At 52.3% G+C, this 22,675-nt stretch overlaps 5 protein-coding genes and 1 non-coding gene across 10 annotated transcripts; 2 read left to right on the top strand and 4 right to left on the bottom strand.

Annotated features, from left to right (window-relative positions):
* Nucleotides 1–1,233: 1,233 nt before the first annotated feature.
* On the top strand, nucleotides 1,234–6,799 carry Lsmem2 (leucine rich single-pass membrane protein 2). The gene is made up of 4 exons (XM_026384031.2): nucleotides 1,234–1,344; nucleotides 5,278–5,388; nucleotides 5,470–5,655; nucleotides 5,855–6,799. The coding sequence occupies exons 1-4, from the start codon at nucleotides 1,323–1,325 to the stop codon at nucleotides 5,986–5,988; spliced, it is 453 nt and encodes a 150-aa protein (XP_026239816.1). The 5' UTR covers nucleotides 1,234–1,322; the 3' UTR covers nucleotides 5,989–6,799.
* Trnav-cac (transfer RNA valine (anticodon CAC)) lies at nucleotides 4,927–4,999 on the top strand. Its single transcript has one exon. It is a non-coding gene; the product is annotated as a tRNA-Val (tRNA).
* Nucleotides 6,518–12,368, bottom strand: Ifrd2 (interferon related developmental regulator 2). 2 transcript variants are annotated; one of them, XM_026384025.2, is made up of 12 exons: nucleotides 12,145–12,368; nucleotides 9,367–9,486; nucleotides 9,195–9,279; nucleotides 8,966–9,090; nucleotides 8,724–8,881; nucleotides 8,511–8,561; nucleotides 8,248–8,426; nucleotides 8,053–8,158; nucleotides 7,571–7,708; nucleotides 7,354–7,482; nucleotides 7,180–7,275; nucleotides 6,518–7,046 (listed from the first exon to the last, which is right to left on the bottom strand). In XM_026384025.2, the coding sequence occupies exons 1-12, from the start codon at nucleotides 12,197–12,199 to the stop codon at nucleotides 6,966–6,968; spliced, it is 1,323 nt and encodes a 440-aa protein (XP_026239810.1). In that variant the 5' UTR covers nucleotides 12,200–12,368; the 3' UTR covers nucleotides 6,518–6,965. The 2 variants fall into 2 exon arrangements, with proteins under 2 accessions (XP_026239810.1, XP_026239808.1); XM_026384023.2 differs by lacking the exon at nucleotides 8,248–8,426 and having other exon boundaries at nucleotides 8,053–8,154; nucleotides 12,145–12,284.
* Nucleotides 12,369–13,016: 648 nt separating this feature from the next.
* Nucleotides 13,017–18,106, bottom strand: Hyal3 (hyaluronidase 3). The gene is made up of 4 exons (XM_026384022.1): nucleotides 17,118–18,106; nucleotides 14,004–14,914; nucleotides 13,530–13,619; nucleotides 13,017–13,421 (listed from the first exon to the last, which is right to left on the bottom strand). The coding sequence occupies exons 1-4, from the start codon at nucleotides 17,191–17,193 to the stop codon at nucleotides 13,164–13,166; spliced, it is 1,335 nt and encodes a 444-aa protein (XP_026239807.1). The 5' UTR covers nucleotides 17,194–18,106; the 3' UTR covers nucleotides 13,017–13,163.
* Nucleotides 15,631–19,416, bottom strand: Naa80 (N-alpha-acetyltransferase 80, NatH catalytic subunit). Of its 4 annotated transcripts, none has more exons than XM_026384029.2 (2): nucleotides 18,524–19,416; nucleotides 15,631–16,794 (listed from the first exon to the last, which is right to left on the bottom strand). In XM_026384029.2, exon 2 carries the CDS (start codon nucleotides 16,778–16,780, stop codon nucleotides 15,842–15,844), a length of 939 nt encoding a protein of 312 aa, XP_026239814.1. In that variant the 5' UTR covers nucleotides 16,781–16,794; nucleotides 18,524–19,416; the 3' UTR covers nucleotides 15,631–15,841. The 4 variants fall into 4 exon arrangements, with proteins under 4 accessions (XP_026239814.1, XP_026239811.1, XP_026239813.1 ...); XM_026384026.2 differs by having other exon boundaries at nucleotides 15,631–17,011; nucleotides 18,524–19,415; XM_026384028.1 differs by lacking the exon at nucleotides 18,524–19,416 and adding an exon at nucleotides 18,113–18,517 and having other exon boundaries at nucleotides 15,631–17,011.
* A 53-nt stretch (nucleotides 19,417–19,469) lies between these two features.
* On the bottom strand, nucleotides 19,470–22,374 carry Hyal1 (hyaluronidase 1). The gene is made up of 4 exons (XM_026383947.2): nucleotides 22,283–22,374; nucleotides 20,874–21,797; nucleotides 20,459–20,548; nucleotides 19,470–20,289 (listed from the first exon to the last, which is right to left on the bottom strand). The coding sequence occupies exons 1-4, from the start codon at nucleotides 22,301–22,303 to the stop codon at nucleotides 19,975–19,977; spliced, it is 1,350 nt and encodes a 449-aa protein (XP_026239732.2). The 5' UTR covers nucleotides 22,304–22,374; the 3' UTR covers nucleotides 19,470–19,974.
* Nucleotides 22,375–22,675: the final 301 nt, after the last annotated feature.

The following is a 22,675-nucleotide window of genomic DNA, read 5'->3' on the forward strand; positions in this document are numbered from 1 at the left end:
CAGGAGGATACAGAGTTCAAAGCCAGCCTCAGTAAAAGGGAGGCACTAAACAACTCAGTGAGACCTTGTCTCTAAATAAAATACAAAAAAATAGGGCTGGGGATGTGTCTCAGTAGTTGAATGCCCCTGAGTTTAATCCCTGGTCCCCTCTCCCCACCCCACCACCTCTCCAAAAAAAAAAAAAAAAGAAAAAGAAAATACAACTGGGTGATGGGAAAAGGAATGTGAGGAGCGGAAGGCCTCACTAAAACGGTGACATTTGAGATGAAAGACAGGAAGTAAACAGCAATAGGAATATTTTGGGGCAGAGCATTCCAGGAGGAAACAGCCAGTGCAAAGTCCTGAGGGAGAACAAGATTACCAAATTTGAGGAGCAGCATGGAGGCCAGTTGATACCATGTAATGATGGATTGGGGATGTTTTGGGTGGTAGAACCCATAGTCTTCACTCAGTTGGGTAGGAGGGGCCCAGGGATCCTCTCATAGAGGGAGGGCTGGAAGTCACCCTTCCACTTCAAGGGTAAGCAGCACTATGGATCTTCACATGATCCATGTGAGCCCTGCTGAGAGGACAGGGAGAACCAAAACTGTGCTCCAGGGTAAGTGCTTCAGATACATGATTGTATGTATGTTCTTGATGACTGCCAGAGAGGAATCATTGTTCTGTCAAGAAAACAGAGGCCAGAGAAAGTTGATCCTTTACATAAGGTTGTAAGAGTAGTAGTAGAAGTTCTGATCTCCAATCCAGTTCTGTCCACTGGCTACCATAGGTGTTATGTGTGCACCTTTATGGCACTGGGTTTCAGTTGTCCAACATCCACAATCTCTAGTGCTATCATGTCACCCAGTGGTGGGTGTTTGTCTCACGTTTGCAGGAAGGTGATGGCCAGGCTGTGGGTAAAGATCTACAGAGGTGAGGCCTGAATAGAGTTGCACAGTGTCTCCTTTTATGTCATGGCTGCCATGCTACAGACTGAGCCTGTGATGGCTATTCTGGATGAAGGCCCCAAGGCCTGTGTACATATAGAAGTGATATAGTTCCCTGAGAAGGCTGCTGGACCTATGTACTAGTGGAAGCATGCTCTTGGCTGAGCTCTATCACCAGGTAGATAGTCTAGGCTGACCCATGTGGGTCACTCCGCCCCTTCTGATGGCTAAGAGCTGCCCCCTCTAAATATAGCCCAGCTGGCTGAGCTCAGGCCTATTTTAAGCCTAGATTGGAAAGTGGCCAGGCCTTCCCCAGGCTCCCAGAGAAGCTGCTGCTGCTGCTTTGTCCAGCCCTGCTACTGGGCACCCTCATTGGCCCCCTGACTACCACTTGCCATGCCTGAGAGGACTCAAGAAGGTAGGAGAGGGTGATCATGAGGGAGGGCAAGGCCCCAGTCCTGTTACCCTGTGAACCACGGAGAGACCCTCTGTCCCACTGATCTCATTGTTTGACTAGTCATCAATTTTCATTTCCCAGCTCTAGTAAAAGGATATCCCATGCATGGATGAAGAGCCTTCCATGCTTAGAACCCTTTCCCACAGTAGGCCCTATCTCAGTTTTCCCTGCATGGAAGGATTGGGGAAAGCTACCCACTAGGAGTGGGTCAACTACAGGCCACTCTTAGTGGGTGTGGGTATCCGGACAGCTGCCTGGCCAGTACAGCTATTCTTTCAGGGAGAAAACTGGAACTGGGGGGTAGGCCCATTTGGGCACTTCCTAGGGACGAAGCAGTAGATAGGCCTATGGCTTCCCCTAATTTAGGACTAAATATTCCCCAACTGACTAAGGGCTGAGGTCCCTCAGTCTGGACAGACTGACTCAGCTGTTCAAGAGCTTGGTGGCCATTCATCTAACTGCTTTACTAATAAAAGAAGTCCTGAGGCTCAGAGGAGCCATAGCAACAGGAATCTAGGCAGCTGCATTTGAAGGCTGGCCATGTCACAGGACTATGGTTCTAGGCGATAGCCCACAACCCAGCTTGGTCAAGGTGACTGGCTCTCTCATCACATTTCCAACATTTTATACTACAGGGGAGTGGCTTGAACTCAGGTAAGAGGAAATGTTCATCTTTGGGGGAGGGCAGATCTTAACAATAACATTTACTGTTTTTTTTTTTTTTTTTTTGTAACAAACAGAATCCGTGTTCAATTTAAATTAGGGAAAAGCATACTAAGTATAAAGAGGGTACTTGACCTTCAAACTATCACCCAGACTTGAGGTCTGGAAGCATCTGTTTTTGTTTGTCTTGCTTTTGAGCATGTTAAGGGACAGCTTCAAGCAAATATGAAAGTTGAGTTATTGACCTGAGAGTGATAGACCCAGAGAGTCCAAAGCCACCATTATCTCTAACAGGAAGAATCCTTCTAAAGCCCCCCTTCCCTGATCCAACTTTTAGGTGGGTATCTGGAGCTCTTATGGGGCCAAGATTTTAAAAAATCAAGTCAAAGAACACCAGAAGAAAATATGATTATCTGGACATGGTTGCAACTTCAGAGGCTGAGGCAGGAGGATTACAAGTTTGAGGCCAACCCAGGCATTTTAGTGAGACTGTCTCAAAATTGAGTTGGAGATGTAGCTTAGTGGTAAAGTGCCTCTGGGTTCCATCCCCAGTACCAATAAATAAATAAATAAATAATAGGGCTGGGGATTTTGCTCAGTGGTAGAGCGTACATGGGTTCAGTCCCATATATATACTATATATATTTTACATATCTAGAAATCATAAAATACTTTGATGGCCCAGGTACAAGGGATACACCTGTAATCTCAGTGACTCAGGAGGCTAAGACAGGAGGACTGCAAGTTCAAGGTCAGCCTGGGCAACTTAGACCCTGTCTAAAAGTAAAATATAGGGGCTGGGGATGTGGCTCGAGCGGTAGCGCGCTCGCCTGGCATGCGTGCGGCCCGGGTTTGATCCTCAGCACCACATACCAACAAAGATGTTGTGTCTGCCAAGAACTAAAAAATAAACATTAAAAATTCTCTCTCTCTCTCCTCTCTCACTAAAAAAATAAAAATAAAAATAATAAAAGTAAAATATAAAAAGGACTGGGAATATAATTCAGCAGTAGAGTACCCCTGGGTTCAATATCCAGTACCACAATACAAAAAAAAAAAAAAAAAAAAAACTTTGATGGTACATGGGAGGCTGAGGGAAGAGGATCACTAGAGTCTAGGAGTCCAGGCCAGCAAGAAACTCCATCAAATAAATTAAAAAAGACAACTTCTCAAGGCTGAGGTTGTAGCTTAGTGATATAGCACTTACCTAGCATACATTAAGGATATGGGTTTGATCTCCATACCCATAAAAGAAATAGTAAATAAAGGTAATTGCTTATCTCTCATATTACAAATACTATTCAACTGTGCGCATATAAACTTTTTTTCCCCCTAGTGGGGATGCCTAATGTTGGAGATGTTGGGGCTGCAGACACACCTTCTGGAGGAAATTTGATGATAGCTGAGAAACGAAATACCTACTAGAAATGGTAGCCCATGCCTGTAATACCAGATTTCTCTGGAGGCTGAGGCAGGAAGATGGCAAGTTTGAGGCCCACCTGGGTGACACAGTGAGAACTTTCCCCCACTCCCAACCAAAAAAAAAAAAAAAAAAAAGGCGGGGATGGTGGCACATGCCTATAATCTGAGGCTTGGGAGGCTGAGGCAGGGGGACTAAAAGTTGAAAGTCAGTCTCAGCAATTTAGTAAGGCCCCGAGTTAACTTGGCAAGACCCCGTCTCAAAATAAAAAATAAAAAGGACTGGGGATGCAGCTCAGTGGTTAAGCATCCCTGGGTTCCAAAAAAAAAAAAAAAAAAAAAAAGTGCTAGGGTTGTAGTTCAGTGGTTGAGCACTTGGCTCACATGCATGAGGCACTGGGTTGGACCCTCAGCACCACATAAAAAAAATTAATAAAAAAAGATATTGTGGGCTGGGGATGTGGCTCAAGCGGTAGCGCGCTCACCTGGCGTGCGCGGGGCACTGGGTTCAATCCTCAACACCACATAAAAATAAAAAATAAAGATGTTGGGTCCACTGAAAACTATAAAATAAATAGTAAACAAATTTTCTCTTAAAAAAAGATACTGTGTCCATCTACAATTAAAAAATAAAATAAATAAAACAAAATGGGGTGGGGGCAAGTACTCAGTGCTAAAGCACTTGCCTAGCAGTGTGAGACCTTGGATCCAACACTCAGTACTGGAAAATAACAGCAAAACCAAACCAAACCAAACCAAAAAAGCCTTTCCTTCTTGGATCCAAATTTTCTCTTCTGGGAATTGTCATTAAAGACTACCAAGAAGGGATGGGGTTGTGGCTCAGTGGCACAGCGTTTGCCTAGCGTGTGCAAGGCACTGGATTCAATCCTCAGCTCCACAAAAAAATAAATAAAGGTTAAAAAAAAAAAAGACTACCAAGAAATTGGGGGAAATTTTCATACTCAATGATGGATGTCTGGGGGCTGTTAACTTCCAAAGGGTCCCAGAAATAACCTAAATGGCCAGGCAGTCTCATGCCTGCAGAGACATGAGAAAGTGTTTTAATAGAGGAGTCTCAGTGATGTTGAGTGAAAACAGCAGGTTTTGCACAACAGAATCACACTTAGTTTGTTAAAGAACACAGAAGCAAGGCTGGGAAGAAAAGGTTCCACAATGTGTTCAGACCGGGACTCCCTGAGACTGGCTTTGAACTTGCAGTCACTTGCCTCAATCTCCTGAGTTTCAGGTATTACAAACCTGTGCCATCACATCCAGTTTCCATGAGGTCTTGAATGGGGCTGTTTGCTGCCCAGAAGGCACAGAGCACCAGGTCTGGACAGATGACTAATTCACAGGTCTTCAGGTCTTTGATAAACAGAAGAGGACTGAACTGTGTGTACTGTGGACTTAGTCCTGCAAGACTGAATAACTATTTGCTAGAAATGAGCAGGCAGGGGGCTGGGGAATATAACTCAGTTGGTAAAGTGCTTGCCTCACATGCAAAAGGCTCTGGGTTCAATCCCCAGTACCATCAAAAAACAAACAAAAAAAGAAATGAGTAGGCAGGTAAGTAGCTGAAAGTCCCTCCAGGTGCTTGGAATGATACATGGTAGCAAGTTGAGTGTACCTGCTACTGTACAAGTAAGTAGCTAAGGTTGTTCTGGATCTGAACCAAGGTCATTCCTGAAGTTGTAGGGGATTTGGAGCAAATTCCCATTATCTCCATCCTTCCCAAGTCCCTGCTTCTTGAGGGCTATCTGGGAAAAGGGAAGAAGTGACCTGTCTGGCTGAATCAGACTCACTTCCCTGCAGACACTGTGGCATCAATGCACAGCCAGAGGAGCAGGGGGCCACTGGACCACAACCATGTGCAGGAGGTGCATCTGCACAGAGTGGAGTCCATCAGTGACCTGCACAGTGGAGGTAGGTAGGGGCAGGGGTGAGAGATGGATGTACTGGGGGAGGAGAGGAAATTGCCCTCCTAATATTTCATCCTCCCCATAGGATCCCTTCGTCCCTATTTGGCTGAAGAGGCACGGCAGTGGGATGAGCTGCTAGGTGTCTTGCCACCATCACTGTGTACCCAGGCTGGCTGCAGCCCAGTGTGTGACCGTGGGGGATTCCTATTACTGCTGGCACTGCTGGTGCTCACCTGCCTGGCGCTTGCAATCTTGGCTGTCTACCTGAGTGGTAGGGATGGACAGAGCTGGTGGGAACTGAGGGCAAGGCAGTGGGCATTGGGTGGCTCTTTGGAAAGAGCAACTGCAGATGCTGCAGCAATGAAGGGTGGTCAGGGGTCAATGGGAACTCCCTGATGCTGGGCTGATTGGGGGAGGTGTGGAGGAGCAACGTGGTCTGACAGGTTCCACAAATGCCTGTACATTTCCAGTGTTGCAGAGTGAATCCCTGCGGGTCCTAGCACATACACTTCGAACACAGGAGGAGACTCTGCTCAAACTCCGCTTAGCCAGTCTCAGCCAGCTGAGGAGGCTGAACTCCAGTGAAGCCCGAACACCCAGCTGAGATACCATTTGAACTCATGGTCTGGGGTTCTATGTGGGGGAATAAAGCAGCCATGGGCAGGCCTCTCCTCTCCCAGTGCTGGTCTACACTACTTCCTTGGTGAAATTTTTGTACAAGAGCCTGATGTGACTCTACAGCTGCCTGCCTCCCTCTCCTGACCTCTTCAGGCCAGGTCTAGATAAAGCTAAGCTTTCTGATGCCAAGGACCTGCTTTGGGTGGCGCAAGGTCACGACAGGGCACCAGCCTCCTGGCTTCTCCTGTGGCCTGTCAGCACCCTCTGGCTACCCCTAGATAGAAGGTTCAGAAGTCTAGAAATAGCTGCCCCCATTGCAGTGATTGCCAGGCCTCCCAGTGGGGGTCCAACCTCAGTTCTCAAGGACAGGCTGGGTTCTGAGTTGAGGTAAGGGAGCCCCACTTGAGGAGAGACTGCCATGGAGGGCAAAGGTGAGATGGGGGAGACCCAGCTGGCCCAAATTTGGGATGGTGGATGGGGAGGGAGAGCGGGCCAAAATACCTAGGAGTCAAGGCCACAAGAAGCTGAGCATTCTGTTTAATTATCTCTTATATAATCTTTAAAAATCTGCACAAATCCATTCCAGATCGCTTTGCTTCCACACCTACTCTGATGGCATTTGTCCAGATGCCAGTCCCCCAAAGAAAGTGTGTCACCCCAGGGGAACAAGGCCTAAAAAAAGGAAAGGGAGGGAAGGGATAGCTTCCCTACTGACTACCCTGGGAGAGGCACACATTTGGCCTCACCTGAGAAAGGGCAGGAAGAGGCCATAGGGTTGAGTGCAGGGACAAAGGCCAGGGTCCCAAAAGTCCTGACCCTTCCTTCACCCATCCACCCTATATGTTTTTGGTTTTGCCATTAAAAAAATAAAGTGACAATCACTGGCAGAGACCAGTTCTTGCACTCTCTTCTGTTAAAAATATGGGCAACAGTGAGGGTAGTCTTCTCTTCAGCTGGTCCGCCTCACAGGATGTCTGCCCGCTTGTCCCTTACACGGCTTCGAGCCTTGGTCCGGGCTTTGAAGGCGGCAGCATTGTACAGGTGCTGGGGTAGGGGCAAAGAGAGTGACGTGGTGAGCCAGGAAGGGAAAAGCCCAGGCTCCTCTGGCAGCCCTTGCTGAGCTCCAGGCCCCCAGGAAACAGGAATAGAGGGAAAGACAGGTGCCTAGGGCACAAACCTTCTCAAAGCGTGAAATTTTGCAGGCCTTCAGGGCAGTGGCATCCAGCACCAGCACCGGGCCCAGGCCAAAGATGTCACGAAGAAGCTCATTGTTCTGGGGACAAAGAGGGCAATAAACTCAGGACAGTCCAAAGTAGCCAAGCTGGGCAGCCCTCCCTGAGTAGCCTCCCACCTGAAGGTGGTGGTGCATGCCGGAACCCAGCACATCCTTGAAGGCAGCATAGATCCGGTGCCGAGCCCAGCTGTCCACATAGAGCACTTCAAGTCCAAAGCGGATTGTCTCTTCCTCACATTCACTGCCCTGCAGGGTAGAGGGGCCCACATGACTGGGCTTGGCTGCTATGCCTGGGGATGCACTTGTGCTAGAACACACTCGTTCTCACACGCACCTCAACAAAGTTCAGCACAGCACGGAAAGTAGAGCGTTGGCGCCGGCGGTCAGCCTTAGCACGGTACTTGTTGCTGTCAGTGGCCAGAGTGCGCAGGGTACCACAGAGTGCCTCCATGTCCTCATAAACGAAGTCCTCCTGTGGGGGGGCGATGGAGATTGGGTTTGTGAGCTCCATTGGCTTTTTCTCCCCCCCCCCCCCCCCCGTGTTGGCTCTTAATGTAAGCTGCCTGAAGCCTTTCTTTCACTGAGAATCCTCCTCTTCTGTCTGACCTCCCTCAACCCCTCCTTGGCCTCTGCCTATACAGAATACCACTGTTCAGAGTCCCCATCACAGCTCCTAGCATGTGAGTCAATGTTGAGGCCATCTTCCCTGCATAATGACCCCAGGCTGCTCTGTTATCTGTGGCATGCTCTGCATCCAGTCTGGGATGGGCAATGGCACAAGCAGGCACCCCCCATGACCCCCATTGTCCCTCACACCTCAAGGTCCCGGGCGAGCTCAAAGAGTAGTGCGATGGTTTCACCAGCAGCAATCCGCAGGTTCACACTTTCACTGGACAAGAGCTGGGGCAGCCGGGGCAGCTGCCTAGGGAAGAGGCATGCTAAGCTATGTGTGGGCATTGTTGGGGGCCCCATCATGATCTCCTCCCACTCCCAGTGGACAGCTGCCCCTACCTGTTAAGGATGTGGCTAATATGGGTGCTGGGGCAGATGGTGAGCAGCAATGCCCAGGCCTGCAGGGCAGCACAAAGCAGCCCATGAAGACTGGCAGGGACCACAGGAGTTGTGGAACCACCTGTGCCACAGGACCGGCTGAAAACACCTTCCAAGCAAGCAAGGCAAGAGACCAGGTCCTAGGAGCACAGGGAGGCAGGGGATGGACTCAGGGACAGACCTATGGGTTTAGGTGGTACCACTTGTGTCCAAAGGCCACTCACCTGGACATCAGCAGCAGCCACATAGCAACCCAAGCCGAGAGCAGAAGCACACTGTTGGGAGGAGGACAGAGCCAGACCTGGTTAGGGGTGAACCCAGCTTCCCAGCCGTGTGGCTCAACTCCCTTAGAGTAGGGGAGCCTGAACAGGTTAAATCTATCACTCTACTTAGGGATAAGGTGAAGGAAAGGTTCTTTGGCGCTTGGGAATACTCACGTGGAGCCGGGCAGCAGGGCTAGCTGTGCTGTCACTAAGCACAGAGATCAGCAGGGGCTGCAGGCTGTGGAACAGCTCCTCACCCTTGGGTCCAGGGCCCAGCTGCACACACAGCAGGCCTAGAACAGCAGCAGCCAGGGCCTGTTCCTCGCCCTTCCCTGTGGGATCCTTTCAGTTAGCCCAAGGCAGCAAGGATCACCTCCTGCCTAGTTAAAGTTCCCCATGCATCCTAAGGGCCTAACCTTTCTTGAGGCACTTTTCCAGGGCATCGGTCAGTGTCAGGCTGCGCTCTAGCAAGAAGTCAGGAAGTAGGCGGGAGGCCAGGGCCAGGCGCAGGCTCTCTAGAGCTCCTTGCCGGGTCTTGGCACTGGGGAAATAGAGAAGGGGGGTCATGGGGGCCAGCCTCTTTGTCATATTTGGCATGGGCTGAGCAGGGCCCCACTGTAGGAGTTGGCTGGCAGCCAGGAATACCTCTTGTCTGTGAGGCAGTCCACATATTCCTTCAGCTTTTCCTCAAGGTCTTCCTGTTGGCCCTGCTCATCCACGGCATCCCCCCCTGCAAGGCCAGTGGGTCAGCACCACTTCTTGCCCTCGCCCAGTGGAGCCTGAGCCAAGCCCCGACCAAACTGCCACCTGCTCTCACCCAGACTGTCCTCTGCTGTGGTGCTGAGAAGGCTGGGACAGTCACTGGTGGTGCTGCGGGCTTCACTGGCTGCCTCATCCTCACTGGAACCTGAGTCAGCTTGGGCACTGCTCCGGGCACCTGATGAGAGTAAAAACAGGATACGTTTGTGGGGTTCAGTGGTGTACACCTGTAATCCCAACTACTCAGGAGGCTGAGGCAGGAGAATTGCAAGTTTGAGGGCAGCCTTGGCAAACAGCAAGACCCTGTCTCAAACAAACAAAAAAAGTGGCTTGCTTCCATTAATGAAGGTTGGGCATATCTTACTCAACCTCATGACTAAACAAGACAGAATGCTGCCCCCCTTCTCAAAGATGAGGGGGCCAAAACTGAGTTGGGCAGTACACGAACTGAAACAGCAGACTTGAGCCAAGAAGCAGGAAAAAGGGAAGGAGATCAATCGTTTGAACAGTGTCAAGAATAAGGCCCAGCTAGGGATAATGTGGCAGACTTGGTGGGAAGAGCCTCCCTGAGATCAAAGCCTGTTTTTTTGTTTTTTTTTTTAGAGAGAGAGAGAGAATTTTTTAATATTAATTTTTTTAGTTTTCAGCGGACACAACGTTTATTTGTATGTAGTGCTAAGGATTGAACCCAGGCTGCACGCATGCTAGGCGAGCGAGCTACCGCTTGAGCCACATCCCCAGCCCTCAAAGCCTGTTTTAAGGACGAGACTGGGAGCTAAACTAGAGGTAGAAGGGAGGGCTTGTATGGGTCCAACTAGGCCTGTGGCCCAGCTTGGATTATGCCCTAAAGTGAGCAATACAAAGGTCAGGGTCTTAGATTATAGTTAGGCAGATCTGGGGTTCAAACTCCAGCTCACTTCTTTTTTTCCCCCCCAAGCTAGGGAGTAAACCCAGGGCCTTGGACTTGCTAGGCAAGTGTCCTATCATTGGACTACACCCTTGGTCCCCAGCTCTACTTTTTTAAAAAATATTTTTATATTTTAAATATTTTTATATTTTAAATATTTTTATATTTTCCAGTTGTTAATGGGCCTTTATTTTATTTATTTGTATGTGGTGCTGAGAACTGAACCCAGTGCCTCATGCATGCTAGGCAAGCACTTTACCACTGAGCCACAGCCCCAGCCAACTTTTTCTCTGTTTTTTAACATATTCATTTTGTTTATTTATTGTTATGAGGTGCTGAGAATCAAACTCAGTGCCTTACACTTGCCAGGCAAGTGCTCTACCACTGAGCCACAACCCAAGCCCCCAGCTCTACATCTTTTCTTTTTAGTATTTATTTTTTAGCTGTAGTTGGACTCAATACCTTTATTTTATTTATTTTTATGTGGTGCCGAGGATCAAACCCAGGGCCAAATCTCTAGGCGGCAGTCTACTGCTAAGCCACAAACCCCAGCACCCCCAGCTCTATATCTTAACAGAGTTGTAATGGGTCAGTTGCCCTGGCTTTGAAGCCTCCATTTCTCTATCTGCAAAACAGAGAAGCAAATGCATTTAAGGTGGAGCAGCTGAAGACAAGTGGTTTGTTATGGCTCTGCTGCAGGCCAACAAATTCATCAAGCCACCTATGAGTTCTGAGGGCAAAAGCCCAGCTTCTATTGAATGTGCTGGGTATCCCATGCTTCAAGTATATTGTCTTCTGAGCTTCCTTTGGTCCATCCAGGACCTTCAGCTGTGGTGGATTTTAGATAAACACAGTCCTCCTGACCCTGGTAGAGAAGAAACTGGCCCCTAAAAAAGGAGAACACAGGGAAATCTCTAGCGAGAGCCTTCCTGATATATGTTCTGTCCAAGGCTACGTGCTACTTTGGTAAGGGTGGCTACTGTGGCAAAGCCCTGGACAGGTTCTGACCACAAGGCTGGCCCTACATCTCAGAAACTAATTATACTCCTTGCCTGTAGGAAAAAGTCCAGCAGGCACACTGCCCCTGCTCACTTCTTCTCTACCTAGCTGCAAAAGCAGCCCAGCCTTCTCTCATTTGCTCCACTGTATTATGATCCCCGCAGCTGCCAAATCTCTGTACAACCTGCTCTCTTTCCATGGTTATCTCTTCTCATCTTCTCAGAATTCACCCAGAGGATCTCTTTGCATGTGATTTCCTAAGTTCCTCAGTCTGGGGCTGACACCACTCCGTGAAAAAGTTTCAGCACCAGTCCCTTTGAACTGTCACTACCCTATTTAGTGTTCCACACCCAAGCCCCATTAGGCGGTGGTCAGACACTCTATCGCATCAGAACAAACATATGTGTTTACTTCAACAGGACAGGTTCTTGGTTGATAAGCAATAACTAAGACTGCCTCAGGCTCTAGGGTATTCATCCAGTCCCCTGACAGGAATCACCCGGATTCTGTAGTTTCCCACTCGCACCTCACCTCTTTTAGTTTTGGGAGCAAGTTAGGCGTCTGCCAGCTTCCCCGTCCAGACCACCAAAGGACACGGATTTGTCAAGGAGGATAGCTTCGCTCTCTGTCCAGTAGGTTTATCCACCCCAGCAAGCAAATGGGGTGGAGGGGCAGTGGGAAAATTAATGTCCAAAGGTACTGGCTGAGTCACCACTAGGACCGCGGGATCCCGACAGGCGGCTGGCAGCGCGCTCAAGTTGGGCGCACACGTGGCCGATGCCTGCTGGGACACGTGCGGGCCTCGGCACAGTTCAGGGAGGCTAGGCTAATCAAGAGGTGTTCCCAGCCCCAGGACCCTCGGGGACACGACGGGGACCCGCGCGGGGCCTCTGCTCGCTGCTGAACAGCTGCCTGGAGCCCCCCACTCACCTCCACGGCGCTGGCCGCCCTTGCGGGGCGCGTTGCCCTTACGGGCGCGGGGCATGCTGGGAACTGGGTATGGGGGGCGCGGGGTCAGGGACCAGGCGGGCGGGCGCTCCAAACCAGCGAGATGCTGGCCGGTGCGCTGTGCTGAGACTTGGACAGACGACGGGAGCCACACGCCGCGCGCGCCACCATCTTCGCGAGGCGCCCCGCCCTGCCAAACGGGTAGCTGGGAAGGCGAGTTCCCGGCCACCTGGTTCAGACCCACATCCACGGCCCCGGAACTACTATTCCCAGGGGGCTGCGCGCACAGGTTAGGGCCTGCTGTCTAGAAGCAGAGCACCACGGTAGTCGCAGTTAACTCCTGGATCCACAAGCCGTGCCCGCCCTATCTGAACTCTGCACCCACAATGCCCTGCCCGCCGTCCAGCCCCGCGCTGTGCAGGATGGCACAGTCCTTAACTCTGATCTTTCCTTCCACGGATGAAGCACCATGGCAAGACCAACATTTTAGGGCCCTTGCAGCGGTTCACTTGCTCAAAGGCTCAGGCTAAATTCTGGGACCCTATAGGGAGAACAGACCCTTTCAGACAATGAAAGAAAAAGTGACTTTCTGATGAAAACGTAGTGCGGATAACAGCTTAGCATTTAGAGACCTTATCCCAGATTTCTTGGGAACATCTGCCCGTGGATGGCCCTCCTGTGACTTCTCTGTGGACCTACTAAGGTATAGAAATAAAGCCCTGGGCTGGCAACCCTTAACCAGCTGGAGCCCTGACTTTGCCAGAGGCTGCTTTGTGTCATGAGGAGTCAGATGATCTCAGAGGACTTTGGTTTTATAAGCGTTTTTTCTGGCCCTTTCCACCCCTCAGAGATCCCAAGGGAAGTGGGAGCGAAAGTGTGTGCTTGGGAAGGTATTGATTGTAAGCTGAATAGAGCAAAAGGGGGAGTTCCTCCAGGACTAGGAAAGTGGCAGCAGGGACAAGAATAGGTAGGAACAGGGACTCCTGGCTTTATACTGCTTTCTAAGGCCCAGGCCTCGGCTCCTGGCAGGTAGGGCCAGTCCAGCCCCAGTAACAGCGACAGCTGAAAGACTCCCAAGCTCCAAGGCTGCCATCTGGCTGCAGGTGCAGAAAGGCTTCCATTTTTCCTGGGTTTTGCCAGGCACAGCGCCCATGGCCATGGCACTGCTGGAGACTGCAGGCTGTGGCTGCTCTGGTCACATTGATCACATAGGGGCCTAGGGTGCTCACCAGGTAGTCATGGAGACTCCAGCACATCTCCTGAGGCGGAAGGAAAGGATGTGTCAGTGCTCTTGCTCCATATCCTTGACAAGGCCTCTCCCCCATCCTGGGCCCCAGCATGTACAGGCGGAAGGGGATAATGATCACCTTAGAACTGGAGAAGCTCAGGTCCCCCCAGAGCACCACGCCGGCTGCCCCCAGTGCTGCGCTCACACCAATGGTCTGAACCAGGTCATTCTGGAGGCAAAGAGCTGCTAAGCCAGGCTGAACTGGCTGGACCCATCTGGGCCCACCTTCACGATCAAGAAACTTTCACTGTCACAATTGATTCCAACTCTAGAGTTGGGTGCCTTTGCACTGGGTCTTTGAGAGGGTTTTGCATGCCCTCCACTCAGAATGACTCTCCTTGGACCAGGGTTCCAAAGGTTATGCCCTGCCTTACACTTTCAGACCTTCTGACACAGAGCCATGGCTCCTTTTTCAGATGCTCCAGGATAGGGCTTTCCTCTAAGAACCCCTAGACTAGGACCTTCCTTTTAAATCAAGGTCTTCTCCTTAAGACTTCTATAGGACAGGATCATAGTGCTCAATGCAGACCCCTAAATTTCACCTTCTACTTACCTGGGACAGGAACCTCCCAGACTTCTGGAGTGTGAGGCGGGCATATGCCAGGACGGGCAGAGGATGTGTGTGCCCAGCACGGGCCACACGAAAGGCCTCCTCCAGGCGGTGTCGAACAAAGGCCTGGTGGTGAGCAGGCGGTAGCCTGGGTGGGAGATAGATGCTGGGGAAGAGAGCACTGGAGGCAGCCCAGAGCCAATGCAATTGGGTGTTGCGGGCAAGGGTGGCTGCATGGCAGTGGCCTGTGTAGTTGGAAGCTGTACCATGCCAGCTATTGCCACAGGCTGGGTAACGATAGAAGCCCCAGAGTCCATGAGGTCGCAGTGTCTGGCCCAGCTGCAGTGTGTTCTCCATCAGTGCGCGGGCTGCCTGTTCAAAGCCAACACGGGCTTTGTGGAGCTGCTCTTGAGGGTGCAAGTCAGGGAATACCTGCTGTGCCCAAGCCTGGGAGGCTGCCTGGTAGGTGTGGCGGCGGCCCCAGTTCCCAGACCAGAGAGGATACCACTCCTCCCAGTCCAGCACTGCTAGGCCAGCAAAGCTGGGTCCTAGACTATGACGGATTTGGTGTGCAGCCTGTGCCAGGTGGCGGCCTAGGGACACAGCCTGGGGGATACCCCCATTGTGAGTTGTGCCTCTGGGCCCAAAGTAGGGATAGAGGCCAAGCTGGTTCTTGTAGAAGATGGAGATGTTCTGGCCATGGAAAAGCTGTCCATGGTTGGCTATGATGCCCAAGGCTTTCAGTGGTAAGTGCACACCAAAGTGGGCCTTACAGCGTGCTGAGGGTACGTTCCATATCACATAGAAGGGGTGATCAGGAACCTGTGGCAAGGGCTGGCCATACCCCAGGCACAGGGCCACCCCCATCATCAGGACTGGGCTTAGCTGCATGGTCGTAACACAGAGATGGAAACCTGTAGAAAAAAAGGGATATGAGCTTGGAGTCCACAGCCATGCCTTCTGCACAGCAGGAAGAGCAGGGAAAGCTCCCCAGCTCCTCCCCACAAGGACGGGGGATGGGGAAAAGGTGGTTTCCAAGGGATCCTATAAGCCTTTCAGAGCAGCCATACCCCAAACTGATCTGGGTAGTTCTCCTCTGGTGTTCTGTCTCTGTCAAGGTACCACTGTGTCCTCCAAGACCTCCTCACCCCACAGCTATCACAAGTCCCCTTCTTTCATCTTCCCATCTTGTTCCCTGCTCCAAGAACACTCAGCTCTCACCACCTTGTCTGCCTCACTTAATTCCTACTCAGTATCATCACTTCTGGGTATTCTGGACCCCTAGAAGAAGTGAGGGCCCTTGTCCTCCCAAAGCCTCTGAACTTCCTTATCCCACAATGGATCCTGACATGGTATGCCCATCTGTCCCCTTGAATGGGACCTTGTATAATTCTCTATTACCTATGCCCAGTCCAGGGTCAGGCACAGTAGGGCTCAGTGAAAGGTAATGAGGGAATGAATGGGGAAAGGAAGAGCCATTCTGTATCCTGTGACTGGCAAGTTAGGAGGGGCAAAGGACAGGTGTCACCCCATCAATGGCCCCAGAGCCAATCTGGATCCCAGGACTTCTTCAGGAATAGGGAACCTGAAAAGTGAGGGTGGAGATCAACAAAAACTGTCACACCTACACTCAACAGAAGCCTTTATTCAGCTACACTGATGACTCTAAGCCAGAGCTACAGGAGCTACCCCATTTAGCCCCCCACTGATACCCAGGAAACATACCCAGGCTAAAGCTGCCCACAGGGGTTAAGGGATGAAATATGGTCAGTGGGCTGAGGCTGGTATTGTTCTGAAAAGTCCAGTGACTCAGAAGGGCAGTGCTTTGTCCCAAGGGGCCCTCAGATATTTTTTTCCATCCAGAATATGGGGCATCCCCTGAGATCTTGGTATTGTGTCTCCAGCAGGCTTTGTGGAAGGGGCCCTCCTGGAGATGAGGGTGAGGTGGGCTGGGGCAGGGGAGGGGGTGGTGGCACTGGAGGCCCCTTAGGTCCCCTTGGGGCTGCTTGGGCAGTCAGGCTTGGGACTTTGTAGGATGGCCGGGAAGAGGGGGCCCTTGGGAAGGCACGGAGCAGGGTGGAGGGCAGCCGTTGGCTGGTGAAGACAAGGCCTTGAACAGGCTCACCCAACTGGTAGCCCAGGTGGGCATAGAAGTACAGCTGATCATGAGTGGTAAGGTGCAGCCGACGGAAGCCCCGGTCCCGAGCAAAGACTTCCAGGCCCTCCATGAGACGGCGGCCAAAGCCACGGCCCCTAAAGGCTCGGGCCACCACCACTGTTTCCACTAAGAGGCTCTGGGGCAGATCTAGCACTCGTGATAGACGGGCATGACCCACCACAATGGGAGCTGCTTCAGGGGTAAGACCAGGACTCAGCAGCATCAGGCAGAGAGGGAAGGCATCTGAGGACTGGCCCAAGGAGTGTAGGCGAGAAGCACGGCTGCGGGGCCACTGGTCATTGATGAGGTCAGCACAAGCATCCAGGAGCTCAGGTCGACAATGCACAGGCTCCAGTGTCAACTCAGCCAGGCTGGGGAGTGGGGTCTCCTCTGGCTGGTGTCTGGGATCCAGGTTTAGCTCAGCTGGGTCAGGACGGAGGGTCATCTCTGGATGGCATGTGGAATCCAGGGTCAGCTCAGCTAGCCTGGGGCTCAGGGTCACCTCTGGCTGGTGTGTGGGATCCAGGGTTAGCTTGGTCAGGTTGAATCTCAGGGTCAACTCTGGTTGGCAAGCAGGACCCAGAGTCAGTTTAGCTGGGCTGTTACTCAGGATCAGCTCCATCCAGTGCAGAGGGTCTAGGGTAGAGGTCAGAGTAGCTGGGCCAGGGGCTCAGAGTGAGCTCTTGCCTACTCGTAGGATCCAGGCTCAGCTGAGTCAGGCTGGGAGCCAAGGTTAACTCCTGTTAGGCTGCAGGTGGCTCAGTGCCAGGCTGGAGATTAAGGCCAGTCTTCAAGCAGTGGCATCTCCTCAGACTACAAGGGCTCTCCTCCTATCAATAACAGCCATGCTGGGCTGTGGCAGGAAGACAAGGTTGGGGCAGGGAAGGACTGATGAGTGCAAAGGGGCACATGCATTCTAGGACTGGGGCATGATGGGCTGCACCTTGCTCCAAACTCACCTGATGATACAGGTGGCCTGGAAGAGACCCATCCTTTATACCTCAGGTGGAGGGGGGGCAGGGTGTATGGACCCATGTGCCCTGCCACATACTGGAGGAAGGCTGAGAGTAATGGTGAATGCTGAAGACTGGGGCAGAACCCACGGGTCCTGGTCTCTACCCACTGTGGTTATAAATTTGTCCTCCCTAGAACCTCACTGTGTGTGGACAGTCAACCCAGCTAATACTTGCTGGCCGTTTTATCTCTAGAAGTCCAATATGGCTGGCCAACCTTGCACACATAAGGTGCAAACCAGACATCATGCCTCCTGTTCACACCCACCTGAGGTTTTCCATGGAGGAAACGCTGCCCCCAGGAGTTCCCCTGTCCCTTCCATCTCCTTACATATCAGCTTTCCTTCAGCTCCCAGCCTTTTCAATTGCCTGGGTGACCCTTAGGCCCCATGCACTCAACCATCAGCTCAGCTTCCCTTCTCTCTACTGCCTTTCTTGCCTGGGGCCCAAAGCCCATGGCCCCTTCTCCAACTCTGCCCAGCTCAGGAGACTTTGGGCAGGGACTCAACTGTCCCCACAGATGGGGCCCCAGCAGCACCAGCCCAGGGCCTAGCCCACAACCACATATAATGTTGCTTCTGCAGGCTTGGTTCCCTCTGGCCTGAGTTTCGTAGCCACCCTAGATAAGGACCACAGTTTCCTTCCTTTATCCACTGAGGCGCCCAACGGCTACCTGGTTGGGGGCCCAGATCTCCTGTTCTCAAACACCATTGTTTGCCCACCTTATTCCAGGTCTTGCTGACAAGAGGGTCTATACTAGAGGATTTCTTACACTGGGTGAGCAGCTGGGCCCCACACCTCTACTCCTGCTCCAGACAGTACCTCCTGACCCTCCTTCCCCATCTTCCCTGAGCTTGAGGACAATCCAACAACACTAGTCAATAACAGGCATCTCCCTCCCCTCACATCACATCCCATTCACAGGGATCTAAGCCTCTCACCTGCATCAGCCACCTTAGTGACAGCAACAGCAGTAGCAGAAGCAGCACCCTTGGTCTGGGGGGAGTAAGCCCAGGATCCGCCTGCAGTTCCAGGATGCCAGGCGGGCTTAACCCCTTCAGTGCCAGCCCCACCCACTGTGGGCGGGGCTAGTCTCTGGGTCCTTAAAAAGCCACCCCACTGTCTCCTCTGCCTCGGCTAATACCTAACTCCCTTTCCCACTTCTGTAGATCATAGACGGTGGAGTTTTGGGGGGTGGGGCTTCGAAAATTTAACTCTCTGGGTAGGTATGGCTCGGTATGTTCTAGGAAAGAACACCGACGCAGGGAGGGCATACGGGAAGACACGGCTAGTTGGGGACCGTACGCGCGGGAAGCACCGACAGGCAGTAATGGGGTGGGGGCGGTACTGACATGTTGATTCCGGGCTCGGGGATGTCCCGCGTCCTCGCTCCGCACGGCTCGGTATCCCACTGTCTCTCGCTCAGACTCTTCGGTCGGTCCGCGCTGGCCCCCAGCGGTGCGGCGGACGTACTGCAGCCATCGCAATCCACCGCACACTTCCTAGTCCTAAATCTCCCGAGGTGGTCAGGCCCTCCGCCGGCAAGGGAACTTCCCCGCCTAGGCCCCGCCCCTGGTTCTGCGCGTCACAACACTGAGCCAGCGCCGCCTCTGCTATGGCTTCCGCCCCTGCTGAGCTAAGCTGGATCTGTTGGCACGGCTTCTTCCCAGACCCGCCTCGTGTGGCCAGCCTCTGGTCCTCTGCATCACCGCCCCAACTCAGCTCCGTGGAGGCCCAGGCCCGAGGCCCGTACGTTACTGCTTTAGCCGCGCAGGCCCCTCCTCCAGAGGATTCCGCCCCGTCCCCGCCCCAGATCCTGTCGCGTTTTGTCTAGGTTGGGTCGACCTCCAGAGCCTATCCAACATGTTTAGATCAGGTGGAGCTTCCGGGAATTTGGACCCACACTGGGAAGCAGACGCCCTCAAGCAGACTTAGACTTAAGGGAAAGAGAGGAACCTTTCCTGCCCTCTGGTGCTGAGGGGCCTGCCCATTTTAGGCACTCAATAAATCTCTAAGTAAACCATGAGTGCTTTATTTGCTGGGTTGTGTGGTGCCTCAGCGGACTCAGTCGCTTAAGGCTGTTTACCTTCAGCACACAGTAGGTGCACAAAGGCTCTATCCCTGGAGACAGCCTGGGTTTGAATCTCAGCTTCTCTCTCTCTCTCTCTCTCTCTCTCTCTCTCTCTCTCTCTCTCTTTTTTTTTGGTACTGTGGATTGAACCCAGGGGTGCTTAAGCACTGAGCTACATCCCCAGTCCCTTTTAAAAATTTTATTCTTTTATGTTTAAGATAGGGCCTCCCTAAGTTTCTGAGGCTAGTCTCAAACTTGTGATTCTCCTTCCTCAGTTTCCCAAATTGCTGGGATTACAGGCGTGCCTGGCTCAGCATCTCTCTTTTTCTTGCTGTGCAACCTTGGGCAAAAAGGCATCCTGTGGGTGCCTCACTTTCTCATAGCCTCATTTTAGAGAATGAGTTAACCTCCTTAACATGCTTAGCACATGGTTTGGCCCAAAGCAGGCACTGGATGAATTTAAAGACTTGGATTAGTGTCTCTGGAGCTGTTACCTTTCTAAGTAGACACTTGTGGACATGGAGTGGATGATGTCTGCCCCTGGTTTCTAACTCCTTATGTGACTATCTGGCTTTGAGTGTGCATGAGCAGGCCATATGCCCATGATGGTGACTCAGTGTACTCCTGACTATAACCATGACTCCTGTGATTGTGCCTGTGTGTATGCGGAAGCCTAGACCACTTGCAGAGTGCATTAGGTGCTCAATGTGTGCAACTGGATGTGACCAGTCATCACATGCCCTGCTGCTCACACCACTCTCCACGCCAGCCATGATAGCAGTGACATTTGAACTCCATAGCCATTTGTGCCTGATCCTCAAGTGAGAGAGCACCCTTCAGGGTCAAGGACCTGCCACCAGGCATAAGCTGGATGGAGAAACTGTCAGGGTTGAGGATAAGGAGAGCTTCAGGGTGGTTGGAGCGACGGGCACAACGGCCATGGCCAGAGCACAGGGCTTCACTGCAAAGAAGAGCTCCACTGGTCACATTCAGGATGAAGGGCCCCAGGGTAGTATCCATATATTCCTTGATGGCCTGACATGATTCCTGGGTGGGAGGGAGAGCATCAGGGACACTAGAGCCATGCACAGGCCCACCTAGGACATCAAGATACTCATGTGCTGGCCAGTCAGGACTTCAGAAGTAAAAAGGGTAGGCCAGGATCTCCCAATTTAGTGTGAGCCACCCACCAGCCAGTCCTCAGACCTGAGCTTACCTTGGTGCTTGTGTTTTCCCAGCTCACCCAGAGCACCACTCCTGCTGCCCCCTGGGCTGCACTCTCTCCCAGGGTATACTCCAACTCCTCCTGGGAAGGAGCAAGCACAGCTTTGTAGGGGCCGCCCTCCCTCCTTGCAGCAGACTGCTGTGACACCACTGGATGGGACAAATAATTTATAACCCCATCCAAAGCTTCTGTAGCCCTGGTAGCCAGATGTAAGCCTGTTCCCCCTGTAACCTACAAATGCCATGAAGACAGGGTCTAAACCTTTCTAATAAATGCTGAATCACCTGTGCTTAGCACAGAACTTGGCACAAAGTTGAACTCAAATATGAGAATAGATGAAAGTGTCCCAAGGCTGTGTGGCCTCAGTTGTTGGGCTGACAAGGTGGGTAGGCCACAGTAGACTTACCAGGGGCAGAAGTCGGTTTGTCATGTCATAGAAGATCTGGGTGTAGGGCAGCACTGGCAGACTGGGGTCCCTGGCAGCCATAGTCACACGAAATGCCTCACTCACACGGTGACGTACATACATCTGTGCTTTCCCTGTGCCCGCCAACACTGCAGGCAGGTAGATACTGGGATAGAGGGCACGGCTCTGGTTCCACAGCCACCCTAGCTGATCATTCTGGGCACAGATGCCTGGTGAGCATTCGCCTGTGTAGTTGGACCTTAGAAAGTCATAGTTGTAGCAGTCAGGGAAGCCATAGAAGCCCCACAGACCACGTGGACGAAGTGCCTGTCCCAACTGGAGGGTGCCTGCCATCCAGGCCTGTGCAGCTTCCTGGAACTGGGCCTGGGCTTCTGCCTCCACCCAAGTTTCAGGCCAGTCAGGATGCTGTGCCCTTACCAGTGCCCGAGAACGCTGCCGGTAAATGTCCTTAGTATCCCAGTTGAAGGCCCAGCGTGGGCGCCATGCCTCCCAGTCAATCACTGCCAGCCCTGAGAAGTCAGATTCAGGCATGGCATCCTGGATATCCTGAAATGTGCGGGCCAGGTGGGCATGCAGGCTGGCATTCTGGGGCAAGCCACCAAATATAGGCTCCCCAGTAGGTGTGTAGTAGGGGTAGGTCCCCAGTTGTGTGCTGTAGAAAATGGTCATGTTAGGGCCGCGGAAGGTCTGCCCCCGGTTGGCTATCACATCAAAGACACTGACATCCACATCTATTCCATGCGTCTCCAGGCACCACTGGGTGTTTGCATTCCAAACTGTGATGAAGGGCCGGTTGGGTACCACAAGACCCCTGGAGCCTTGTGCCACGTAGACCAAGGTCAGCAAGAAGGTACAGATGTGAAGCAGGTGGGCTGCAGTGGCAGTAGATGGGTCTGAGGAAACCTGGCCAGGGGAGACAGAGCTGAAGGCAGGCTTCAAACTCTCTCACCCCTGCTCAGGGCAGGTGGGATGAACCCCTTGCTGATAACTCCACCTCTGCTCTGGATTTAATTAAACATTGACCTGCAGGACTCAGGGAGGGCAAAGGGCAGAGGAAAGGCATGGAGAGGAGCACTGCCAGTGGTGGGCACATCAGCGTCATCTCTGGGACCAGGCCTCTGCCATCTCCTCCCATAATTCTTGCCCTGGCCTAATCTTGCCCACCCATGATCCCCAAGGGCCAAGGAAACCATGACATCCATTCAGGGAGGAGGAGCTAAGAACTGGGCCCTCAGCCCCGGACTGACCAGACTGATGATGGAAGCCCTTTCTTGTTTCTTCCATCAGAAATTCTGGCAGCCACTGGAAGCAGGGATGCTCAGAGACCAAGAACAGGTCAGCCCATCCCTCCTGTACACCCATCAGTCTGCCCGCCTTTCCCTACTAACCTCAGGGTTGAAGGGTGTCATCCTGGAAACTTCCTGATCCTGAGGTGGTAGCCTAGGAAAAGACTGACTGTCCCACACTCTGGACCTAGCTGCACCAGAAACTCCCGGAGGAAAAAGTAGCTGCGGAAAATTCTGAGCTTTTGTAGGTCCAAGGGGTGGGCCTTGAGGGGGGTGGTCCTTTAAGGGGGTGGTGCTGAGGCTGAGTCAGCAGTGGTCCCTCCCACCCTGACGGCAGTGGGCGGGGCCTTGTGACTTTACTGGGTCTGGAAGGGATAGGTGGTGGCAGAGGCAGTTGGGCAGGCCTGTCTGTGGCCCAGAGTCTGGATGCCTGAGGATTATAGACTCAGAGAGTGTACTTTCTCCAAGCCACTGCATGATGACATTGGTAGGCCC

The sequence above is a fragment of the Urocitellus parryii genome, chromosome 2, assembly GCF_045843805.1.
Source record: "Urocitellus parryii isolate mUroPar1 chromosome 2, mUroPar1.hap1, whole genome shotgun sequence".
NCBI lineage: Eukaryota > Metazoa > Chordata > Mammalia > Rodentia > Sciuridae > Urocitellus > Urocitellus parryii.

Excerpts from the sequence above, each read along its gene's own strand:
- Lsmem2 (XM_026384031.2), top strand. The coding sequence starts at position 1,323 with ATGCCTGAGAGGACTCAAGAAG. Across the intron at positions 5,389-5,469 it reads CAGTGACCTGCACAGTGGAG|GATCCCTTCGTCCCTATTTG; the intron begins GTAGGTAGGGGC and ends TCCTCCCCATAG. Across the intron at positions 5,656-5,854 it reads CTTGGCTGTCTACCTGAGTG|TGTTGCAGAGTGAATCCCTG; the intron begins GTAGGGATGGAC and ends GTACATTTCCAG.
- Ifrd2 (XM_026384025.2), bottom strand. The coding sequence starts at position 12,199 with ATGCCCCGCGCCCGTAAGGGCAACGCGCCCCGCAAGGGCGGCCAGCGC. Across the intron at positions 9,487-12,144 it reads GGGCGGCCAGCGCCGTGGAG|GTGCCCGGAGCAGTGCCCAA; the intron begins GTGAGTGGGGGG and ends TACTCTCATCAG. Across the intron at positions 7,047-7,179 it reads AAATTTCACGCTTTGAGAAG|CACCTGTACAATGCTGCCGC; the intron begins GTTTGTGCCCTA and ends CCCCTACCCCAG.
- Naa80 (XM_026384029.2), bottom strand. The coding sequence starts at position 16,780 with ATGGAGCTGATCCTGAGTAACAGCCCAGCTAAACTGACTCTGGGTCCT.
- Hyal3 (XM_026384022.1), bottom strand. The coding sequence starts at position 17,193 with ATGGGTCCATACACCCTGCCCCCCCTCCACCTGAGGTATAAAGGATGG. Across the intron at positions 14,915-17,117 it reads CAGGCCACCTGTATCATCAG|GTTTCCATCTCTGTGTTACG; the intron begins GTGAGTTTGGAG and ends TTTTTTCTACAG. Across the intron at positions 13,422-13,529 it reads TGAGCTTCTCCAGTTCTAAG|GAGATGTGCTGGAGTCTCCA; the intron begins GTGATCATTATC and ends CTTCCGCCTCAG.
- Hyal1 (XM_026383947.2), bottom strand. The coding sequence starts at position 22,303 with ATGACACCCTTCAACCCTGAG. Across the intron at positions 21,798-22,282 it reads TGACACCCTTCAACCCTGAG|GTTTCCTCAGACCCATCTAC; the intron begins GTTAGTAGGGAA and ends TCCCCTGGCCAG. Across the intron at positions 20,290-20,458 it reads GGGAAAACACAAGCACCAAG|GAATCATGTCAGGCCATCAA; the intron begins GTAAGCTCAGGT and ends CCTCCCACCCAG.